At 35.9% G+C, this 11,061-nt stretch overlaps 2 protein-coding genes across 3 annotated transcripts; one reads left to right on the top strand and one right to left on the bottom strand.

Moving 5' to 3' along the window:
- Window positions 1–1,114: 1,114 nt before the first annotated feature.
- Window positions 1,115–1,789, top strand: LOC130950401 (uncharacterized). The gene has a single exon (XM_057878894.1). It carries the CDS (start codon window positions 1,115–1,117, stop codon window positions 1,787–1,789), a length of 675 nt encoding a protein of 224 aa, XP_057734877.1.
- Window positions 1,790–2,680: 891 nt separating this feature from the next.
- On the bottom strand, window positions 2,681–8,971 carry LOC130948816 (chloroplastic group IIA intron splicing facilitator CRS1, chloroplastic-like). 2 transcript variants are annotated; one of them, XM_057877689.1, is made up of 10 exons: window positions 8,613–8,971; window positions 6,869–7,810; window positions 5,807–6,290; window positions 5,277–5,407; window positions 4,514–4,864; window positions 4,279–4,435; window positions 3,899–4,191; window positions 3,700–3,759; window positions 3,062–3,115; window positions 2,681–2,966 (listed from the first exon to the last, which is right to left on the bottom strand). In XM_057877689.1, exons 2-9 carry the CDS (start codon window positions 7,787–7,789, stop codon window positions 3,065–3,067), a joined length of 2,448 nt encoding a protein of 815 aa, XP_057733672.1. In that variant the 5' UTR covers window positions 7,790–7,810; window positions 8,613–8,971; the 3' UTR covers window positions 2,681–2,966; window positions 3,062–3,064. The 2 variants fall into 2 exon arrangements, with proteins under 2 accessions (XP_057733672.1, XP_057733671.1); XM_057877688.1 differs by having other exon boundaries at window positions 6,869–8,971.
- Window positions 8,972–11,061: the final 2,090 nt, after the last annotated feature.

Genomic DNA, 11,061 nt, shown 5'->3' with positions numbered 1-11,061 from the left:
AGACATATACAGTTAGAGATATAGTGGTCCTTCAAATCCTTTGACAAGTAAAAAAGCTACTTTTCCTTTTCTTTTTCTTTTGATAATGTCTTCACTATGGTATTACAAAGCTGCAATCGATGTTGGACTAAACTCCATGGCTTTTTTGTTTTTATGTTATATTATCTTAAATAAGAAAAGAAAAAAAATGATTTACATAGAATAACTCGTGTTAAAAATAATTTTGAAACGGTTATGGACCCGACCCTCGAGTTTCGTATTTAGACGGTTTCAAAACCCGGATACCCGAGGTTGGCCCCCTATTCTTCTAGAAGGTCCAAAACAGCCCACATTCCCTAACCAATATTCAAATTTAAATACATTTCTTATCGTAGCCAAATAAGATGATATAACTATCACGAAATTATATAAAGGAGAGGCAAAGGATCCCTCACGTACGTCATTTATCCCTCACACCTTATATCTCTCAAATTCATTCTGATTTGGGCGTTGGAGTGTTTTTGCAGATACCACCCACATTGCTCCGGTCAGATAATCCGGCGACCGCCTCGACCTGCAAGTCCCTGATCCATCTCACAACCCATACCAAAAACCCCCAATACATTAGCACCGTTTGTGGGGAACTGCAACGCCGTGGCGGCATGGCGGATAACCCCGAGGAGCAATCCCCAAGCCACCACCGCAACTCACACACACGAAGCCCAACTCTCGAACACCAGGAGACCGCCCCTCCCACCCATGGGAAGATAATAAGCGCTATTCGCCAACCAATTCCACCCCAACAACAACCAAAAGAGGACAACCATCCACCCCTTGAAACCCGGGTCTCGACGGCCTAGGAGAAAATGAAGTCCAAATAATTTAATAATTGTGCCTTCGGGTACAAGACCTCGAGGGGCGGGTTACGAATAAAGAACAGTATCACGCGGAACATGGAAGTCATGCGACTTCCAGAACCCGATCTCACCGTGAAACTAGGCACAACAGGTCACCTGAATGGCGACACAGCAAGAGACACGACCGCAGTATTTTTCGGGATCCGAAACACTGACGTAAAGAAGACGACTGATGGCACCACCGGGAAGCCAAGCGAGCAAGAAGCGAACATGTGATAATGGGAGCCGCCCCATTCACCGACAGAATTTTAAGAGCCAAGCTTCCAAAGGGATTTGACAAGCCCACAAACATGAAATACGACGGGACCAAATATCCCCAAGAACACCTAACGGCCTTCGAAGTCAGGATGAACCTAGAAGGAGCCGCTAACACGGTCTGGTGTATGGCCTTCCCGGTAACCCTAGCTGGCCCTGCTCCCAAACTATTCAACAGCCCTCCCAAACGGTTCACCACCAGAATCACCAAAGCCAAGCACCCCATCAGCTTACTCGTAATCACCCAGAGACAAGAGGAATCCACGAGAAAATACCTCGATAGGTTCAACGACAAGTGCCTCACAGTCGACGGGCTCACGGACTCGGTCAACAGTCTCTGCATGACAAATGGCCTCATGAACGAAGACTTCCGAAAATACCTCACCACCAAGCCGGTTTGGACTATGCACGAAATTCAAAGTGTCACAAGGAAATACATCAACGACGAAGAGTTGAATCAAGTTGTGGCCGCTAATAAATGGCAACACGGCAACACGACACCTCGCAATAACCCGCCACCAAAAGAAAGCCAGAAAAAATACTCCAAACCGGCAAACCCTAACCGATTTCCCAAGGTGGGAAAGTTCTCAAACTACACCCCCTGCTCGCTTCCATCACAGAAATTTACCACCAAATAGCAGAATAAGACATCCTCCCGAAAGCACGATAACTGAAAGAGCAGACATGCGGCAACAAAAGCCTGTATTGCGATTATCACCGAGGATATGGGCACAAAATCCAAGACTGTTTCGATCTGAAAGACACCCTTGAACAAGTCATCCGAGATGGCAAACTCCCCGAGTTCGCCAAGATCATCCGGAAATCTAGAAGAACGAAAAGGGAAAGATCACCAGACCGCGAAGGCCGCAACCCAAGGACATTACGACAAACATCATAAAAAAGTCCTAACTCCGACTCCACCATAGTCGTGAATATCATCACCGGAAAAGATGCGCTAGAAAAGTCAAAATCAGCAGTGAAAAAGGACCTTAAAGTCTTGGCCGTAAGAAACCAAGCTCCAACACCCCTGGCCGTAGAGGCAATTACCTTCTCCCCCAATTAACTTTATTTTTATTTGTTATCTTATTTTTTCTTTTAAAAACAAAATTTGTTATGTTCAGTACAAGAAAATATTGCAAGTGTTCTGGTTGTTTTATTGCCATGCTTTTATCGATTTATTAGAACCATTTTTTGTCACGCTTTCATCTATTGGTATGCTTAAAATCATGATTGTATGTTATATGTATAACCTATAGCCACGCTTTTAAAGCGTGCTGAAAAGTGGACATACAGTCACGCTTTTAAAACGTGCCAAAAACTAAACATACAACCATGTTTTTAAAGCGTAGCAAAAACTGAAAAGTTATCGTTACACTCTCAAAACGTGACCTAATCCTTTTCAAATAAAAAAAATAAAAAATAAAATAAAAATATTAATAAATTAATCTTTAAGATAAAATAGAATACTAAAATTAATCTTCCATTGATTTATATGAATTATGTACATAATAAAATATGAATCAAATATCTAAAAAAAATAAATTCAACTTCCAAAATAAACATTTAAAAAAGTTACAATTTTATATTAGAAAAAAACTAATCTAATTTCTAGACAACATTTGGACTTTTCAGCAAAAATTAGTAGCCTTGCAACCTTTGTTGTAAAGAAAGTCTTTGCTTCCTTTTTCCATGATCTATTTTTCATGCAGCGAAACTTCAACTAAGAGAGCTATATGATTTGAGGATCATTCAGCAATCAGCATAGAGGATATTCAAATCCGAGGGCTTATAATTAGTCCTCAATATCTTAACAGCCTAGACATATGCAGAAAATAAAAGAATAAGTTTAAAACAATGAAATACATTCTACACCAGTTATCAATGTAAACTGTGGCAGCATAGATACGCACGCATTAATTGTCAGTTTTGCGCTGCTTGGCTTCCTTTTTCTGCTGCAGTTCACCCTACAAATGTCATTGTACAGTCAGTTAAATGGAAAAGACACCAACATGAAATTTTAACTGTTAATACTTCCATATTATGATGCACCGACATTGACACGGACACGGGACACGATACGACACGGGACACGCCGAAACGCGAATTTTAAAATCCTACATGACACGGGAACATGCATATATATAAAATATAAAGTATTTTTTAGATAAATCATAATGATATTTTGATATTTTATTGATATTAATATATAAATTAAAATTTTTAATTATTTTTAAAGTCTTATTTTAATTATATCAAGTATTTAAAATATTTTTTATTTTAATAAATAATAATATATACTATATCTAAATTTATTTTAAGAATATATGTTAAGAATAAGATTGGACATGTTGACACGGGATGGTATTTAGGTGTGTCCAGGCGTGTCCGGAGAAGAATTTTTATTTTTTATTAAGACACGGTTGGACACAGCAGACACGCGTGTCGGACGAGTGTCGGTGAGTGTCGTGTCCGATAACTCAGCTAAGTGTCCGTGCTTCATAGCTTCCATGCATGAATGCAAAATTCAAGAATAATTACTCGGATTTACCAATTTTAGCTTCAAATCGGAGATAGTCTGCTGTTTCTGATGAGCAAAAAACTTCAGTGACTGAAACAATAGAAAGCAGACCACTCTAAATGAAAGAGGGAATCCAAACAATGGGAAAGGAAAACATATAAAGGATTTGGATGTGAATTTCCCAATGAAAACTAGGAGACTAATGACATGCTAAAGAAAGAAATCTTACTCCGAGTCTCTGCATTTCAAGAGATCTTTGCAATGCTTTTCTTTTGGTTAGGAGATTTTTTGCTACCTTTTCTGAAGGCCTTTTATAGTTTTTACCACGGTAGATAATGATTGCATGCCCCTCTTTGAGTTTGTCAACTGAAACCAAGATTCCACCACTCTCAGTCTCCAGCATTTTCGCAGTGTATATGACCCGACTGATTAGTCTCTGCTTTGTGATGACCTTTACAACTTCTCTGTGTTTCCAGTGCTGGTGTAGGCCTTCCAATACACCATCAAAGATTCCACGCCTACCTGTATTTGTTTAGCATAAATTTTTTCTTAGCGAAAAAATACAAGCTTTTCGGCAAAAAGAGACAGATGCAGATGGAATTTCGTTACCAAGCACTAATAAACCACTCATCTTCAATCCTATCTTTTGGAAACATTGTCTCTCCTCATCAGTCATGATTTCTACGTCTGCATCCTTCTCTGCAGGAGTCCATGCAGCATCTAACTTTGCTAGTTCCTCTGTCGATCTCTCTATTTTCTTGCTAATCTGCAGAATCAATAAGTTTATTATAGAAGTTCCAGTAGATAAATGCAAAAGGACAGAAAGTAACAAAATGAATCTCACAATTAAAGCTTTGCGCTGTTGCTCTTTCAATTGCCTCTCCAATCTATATATTTCTGCTTCCAGTTGAATATTTAAATCTGCATTGCCATTTTTTACATCCTCAAGCTTCGTTTGGATTTCCTCAAATTCTGTTAAAGTTCCACTTGTACTTGTTTCTTGTTGTGCATAATCACTAGAAGAAACGGCTTCATTTGCTCTCATCCGTGCAACTTCTTCAGAAAGTTGGCAACTTTTAAGTTCCAATTCTCTCTCTTCCACCAAAGATGCAACATTGCTAGGAAGGAAATCGTTTCCCCTGTAGAGAATTATGTAATACTTGTTACGCAGCAACGTAACTCCCCCGGTTAGAAGCTGCATTGCAGATATCAAAGTTATACATACACATTTGTTTCTCATACAAAACAATTAATATACAAAATGTAAAAGGATAGTCCAGTGCCCCTTCCACCACTATCAAATACTAGGCATATATAGAAGCTAATCATGAAATTATTGTTTTTTTTTTAAATTGGTGCAAGGGATGATTTTAGCTAAATTGAATTATTACAGCCCTTACCGAGCAAGTTCACAAGAGAGAACAACCAAAGTGATCAGTTTTTCCCCAAAAGCAAGTCAGTATAATCAATAAATAAGATCAAACTCAATGAAGCACAGATAGCCTTATATGCATAATATCAATGACACAAGCTCAACATATACCTATTTAGTCTATGATGTCTTGAAACTTGCATATACTGAACGATAGATTGTCTATCAAACTTGCCTTTAGTTCATTGGCCATCAATTCATTGTCGGTATTTGGAATTCCAAACTTGATAGCAATTTTTGCAATAAGACTCTTCTCCCACAACTTTAGGATAGCAGCAGCTAAGCCTTGAAGTCTTCTGTTCCTTCCTTCATAGTTCATATTAAACACACACAATGATTTAATTGACTTTATGCATAAAGGGATAACCATGAAAGTATTTTTGAATATAGCTTTATTTTCTTTCTGAGAGCTAATATTGGTTGACAGCCAACTTATTATGATTTTCATATACATGTAATGATTCGATTCATCAATCTTCAAGCAATTAATTCTTGTTACAGAGACTGCTTTTCTATGTATGATTAGTTAATATAATAGCATCAACAACAATGTATTTAGGTGGTCTATCAAAATTGACATCAACGAGGTGGCTTGATTAAGAACCTAAGTCATATGATAGAACATAGCTCCTCACACTGTTGAATAATTTTCATGCATAGCAAAATAAATCATTGACCAGAAACCACCAACATCCAGGAGCATACCAAGGACAAAATGGACTGGCAAAGGTTTAGCAAGCTTCCTGAAGAATGTTAACTCATAATCAGTAATTTTTGCACTTGAATAAGGTGGACACAGCCTAAATGGAGGCTTAAATCCAGGAACCACTTCTGGAAGTAGATCAGCATCTATTGGAAGTGGCTTGGGATACCACCAATCAACGAACCGAGGCCCTAAGTCATCCAATAATCTATCAGTCTCCCTCTCATACAATGATCCACTGCAATGCACTTCTTGAATGCAAGTTGATGTGGAAGCATTATTGTTACCATTCCCGCTTGGCATGTCACTAGTATTGTTGGATTTAACTGACTCCACCATGTTCGTTTCATAAGGACTTTTAGTTTGTCCATGAATATAGCGAGGATAAACCTTTGGAGAACTTCTAGAAGTCAACTGATAATTGCATCCTCGGTATACAACATGAGTATCCTTTCTACTCCAAACAACCAAACCACCAGTCTTCATCTATCCACACAGAGCAAACACTAATGTAGCCATCAAATACAATGGATGCACAACAATGACAACATGAACCATACACAATACATAATGGAAATAATTATCCAAAAGTCAAACAAGACTCATTAATACTAGATGATTCATACAATTACTACACATATAAGAGATATTTCCTGCTTTCATATAGCAATGCTATAGCACATTTCCTTGAAATATCAGAAGTCAATAATTACTTGTAAGTCAAACTTGCTCACATCAATTTCCGTTCTTGAACATCTATAAGTATACTAGGAAAATCCTTGGTTCAACTCTTCAACTCTCAAAATTGGAAATTCTACTAAACTAAACAATTGCCTAACCAAGAAAAGAAAAAAACTTCAGAAGCAGGGAGCTTAGCCAAGATTACCCATCTTTTCCATCATTATCAGTCAGTCAAAGCAAAACATGTTAACACAATGTTTCTAACATCCAGCAATATGATCATTGCAATCAATTTAACATGGAAGACCGGATATTCTACTATAAGATTTAACAATTATACTCCATATACGAGTAAAGACCACATTTAGGGACAAGGGCCTAACCTCAACAATTTCTCGGGCTCTATCCATATTCTTGCATAAGGGGATGTCAAATTTAAGCATGGCAAGCTCATTGTTCCTCCAAGTCCTTTTGATTTCATCCACAACGTCTTGTGTAACACCAAGTTTCTTAACCTTCACCCAAATTCTCATCTTTGCAGCCTCACTCCTAAGCCTCTTAAGAAGCACTTCATCAAGAGTCAAATCAGCAGCGGTCACGGGCTTTTCCTTCTTCAACCTCGCAAATAAAACACTCTTCTCATCCTTCTCCCATGGCATTCTCCTCTTCCTCCTCCTAACCTGCTCCTCATCATCATCACCATTCTCCTCCAATTTACCATAATACCCATCAAAGTTTTTATCTTTTGCTGAAGAATCCATCACAGAAACATTCCTCTCCCAAGGCATTCTCTCCTTGCTCCTAACCATAACATTCTCCTCCAATTTCTCCAAATACCCTCCAAAGCTTTCTTCTTTTGCAGAAGAACTCAATTGGGTCTCAGCTGAATTACGATTTCTCCTAAGTCTCTCGATGCTTCTGGCGATTCTCTTCATGACCTTCTTCCCTCTGACCTCTTTCCCATGGAGGGCCTTATCAACACGCTCAGATTCTTCTTCTTCTTTATCCATGTGGCGCTTGCTGAGCCTCTTGTTTTTGGGCTTAGAGAGGTCAAGGACGTCGTGAGGTTGGAGAAGAAGGGGACCCTTTATCCATGGAGGTGTTGGAGCTTTGACTTTGATGGTGATGGAGGAAGCATCATAATGAGAATTGTTGGGGTCTTTGGGTATTGGAATGGAATTGGGATGGTGATGGTGATGCTGATTCTGATTGTTGTTGTTGAATGAAGAGAAAATGCAAGTGTAAGAGTATGAATGCGTTGATGAGTTGAGAGATAGATGAGGATGAAGTGAAAGGAAGAACATGATTCAGTGTTAGCAAGTTTTCTGTCACAACAGCGCCATGGAATAGAAGTGAGCCCAAGATTTTTATTTCTTGAGTAAAACCAAGTTCTGAAAACCAAACCAGTAATCAAACTGTTCTAGTTATTGGTTTACTGATCCAATTGATTCAACTGTTGGTTCAACCGAAAAACTGTTTTATAATAAAATAATATATAAAATATAAATAAATATACTAAAACATAATTATATGCTGATATAAATGTTCAAATATCATCCAAATTTAAAACCCTACATCAACCAAAATCTTATAATATTTTTAAAGTATAAACTCAAAAGTCAAAATTTTCATATATTTGAGTTAATTCAATTTATATTCCTTCATTGAATTAAAAGGCTGATCATGATCAATTTACTTCTTTCCTGACAAAAAAGTGGAAAAACTGATTCTAATTTTAATAAAGATTACATTTTTAGCATAATTTACTTCTTTTCTGACAACTTTTAACCAAACTTTAATAAAGAATGGAAGATTAATAAAGTTTTTAGCTCTTCACAATTTTAGCAAGATTTCATCACAATGTTAACAAAGATTACCCTGTAAGCTAAAATAAACTAATCATTCAATGATTCAATCCAAAGCAAGAAAACAGAGGAGTGAGGACAATACACTACAGAAACGAAGACACAGGACTAAAATCAACTAATCATTCAATGATTCAATCAAGCATAGCTAATCATTCAATAATTCAAATTTCAATTTGGGTAGCACAAGCAGAACTGAAGAACAGAGAACAAAAGAACCATGAACAGAGAACGAATAATTAAAAAAAAATGAAGACATTGCCTTCATTCTGAGCAGTCTGAGCAGAGGGGCAGAAGCACGAGGAAGGGCAGACGGGTTGAACTGTTGGAGAGGGGTTGGACGACGGAGAGGCTTTGGACTGTTCGAGACTTCGACCACGAGCTCGAGGAAGACGAAGACCACTGACGACGAGCAGTGACGCTCCGATTGTTGAATGAGGAAGAACTGAAGAAGCGCGGACAAACTGGTGCCTGAGCGCCACGGACGGCGGCAGCGGTGGGGGAGACCATGTAACCTAGGGTTTCTCTCTGATTTGGGGAGGAAAACTGGAAAAGCTTCGTTTGAGAGGATGAGACGGACTGAGGGAGAAGGTGCTCGAAGTCTCCTTCTCTTTTGTTTTGTTTTTTTGTTTTTTTTTTTGTTTTAATTATAACAATGCAAAGAGAAAGTATAGATAGCCAATGTGAACAATGGTGGTTTAGAGAATATTAAAGATATAACCATTAGATCCGAAAAATCAAAAATTCTATTCTTGATGAATCTCAAAATCAGTTTATGGATGATGTTTTATTTTATAAATCAATAGTATTGTACACTTACACTATTAACTCCTTAGCAGTACAACGTCCTTTTATTCAAACCGGCTATGTCCCGGTTCAAGCCAACCAGCCAATTCAGTGATTCGTAAGCAGTATAATCATTGCCGGTTTTGAATGATAAAGCGAACTATATGCCAATTCGATTTACAATTGGATCGGTTTAACTGACTAATTTGATTCGATTTTTCGTAAAACTCTGAAATTAAGACCCGTTATATTACAATCCAAACACTATAAATAGTCCCGAGACTTGCTGCTTCCGCCGCCGGCGATGACGAGGGCAGAGAAGGCGCGCGAGCAAAACTGGGTGGGAGACCGGAGACCGTGAGAGAGACCGGAGCCGAGAAAGCGACGACGAGCTTGAGTGCGAGTCCGGAGAATGTAGAATTTAGAATTGCTGAACGACATCGTATCAGTAATGGATAGAAAAAAAATTCGGTCCGGTTTATGTAAACCGTGCGGGTCGAACTGAGTTTTAAAAACTAAATTTTAAAAAATAAATTATTAATTGATTTTTTGATACAACCAATTAAAATGTGACATATCAAAAATTTTAAAAAATATATTTAAAGTATTTTTATGTGAATATTCCTTTATCAGCTTTATATTATAAATAGACACTAATTCTATCTCATTTATGCTTTTTCTTCTTCTTTTTTTAATATTTTAATTTTTAGTTGTTAAATAAATCTAAAAATTTTAGATGAGATACTAGTTTCTTATAAATTTTTATTTTCTAGTCCTTGAAAATTATTGTCATAGGACATATTAATTTTTTTATCTTTTTAAAGAGAATTAATTTATCTTATAATAATATTTTTTAAGGATTTAAATATCTTATAATAAAATTTGTCAAAAATTTATTTGTTCAATATGTATATTTGAAATTTGATTAAAAACAAAATAGAAACCAATATATTCGATGAAAATAATTTTTGAGAACTTTTAGTAAATAAAAATATTTTAGAGAGATTCCAAATAAATATTAAAGAAAAAATAAATAATAAAAATATTAAAGCTCAAGTGGCAAACACCTATACTATACACATTAACCTTCCACTAAAAATTTCTCACTAAAGAATGAGACAAGTGAAAGGCAAAATTGTTAGAAAGCATCACATTTAATTTCCTTTTGCTATCGTATAAGCTAGCCTTGACATAACTTTGTTCCTCTTCTTCTTCAAGAATTTAAAGTAAGCATGTCTTTAGGCTGCAAAACGTTAAATTATAAGAAATTAAAAGATTACTAAATGCATTGAAAATATGAATGCATATAATAGAATGTCTAAAATTCAATTTTCAATTCTAATTTATAAGTAATATTTCTTAAAAAATAATGTGACATTATTAGTAAATATTTTTTTTTGAGGAGTGTTAGGGGCCAGCAACTTTTGTATTTTATAATTATTAATTGGTCGTTAATAATGTTTTTAATAGTGTGAGATTACATCAAATGGTGGGAGATCACTCACTTTTCTTTTAATGATTAAGTGCTGGTCACAAAATACAAAAGTTACTAACCCTCTAAACTTTCTCTTTTTTTTTTATCAATATTTGGTTATTAATAATTTATATCTATATTTATAGACGTTTTATACACAAAAAAGCATAATCACAAAAAAAATATAATTTATATCTATATTTATCATAACTTTATACACATAAAATTAATACAATTTATAAATATATTTTTCAAAATTTATACATATGAATTAATAAAATTTATTTATTAAAAATAATAACTAAAAATATTAAAAAATTATGTACCAAAAACATGTAGTCACCGTATACGAGCATAAATTTACTTCTTTCTTTTGTTTATTTTTTTCTTGAAAGAAATTAAGAAACCATTTTTATCGTTGATAGAAAAATAATTCTTACATTAAAAAACA

Source organism: Arachis stenosperma, chromosome 9 (assembly GCF_014773155.1).
Source record: "Arachis stenosperma cultivar V10309 chromosome 9, arast.V10309.gnm1.PFL2, whole genome shotgun sequence".
Taxonomy (NCBI): Eukaryota; Viridiplantae; Streptophyta; class Magnoliopsida; order Fabales; family Fabaceae; genus Arachis; species Arachis stenosperma.
This window is presented reverse-complemented; position numbering and strand designations above follow the sequence as displayed.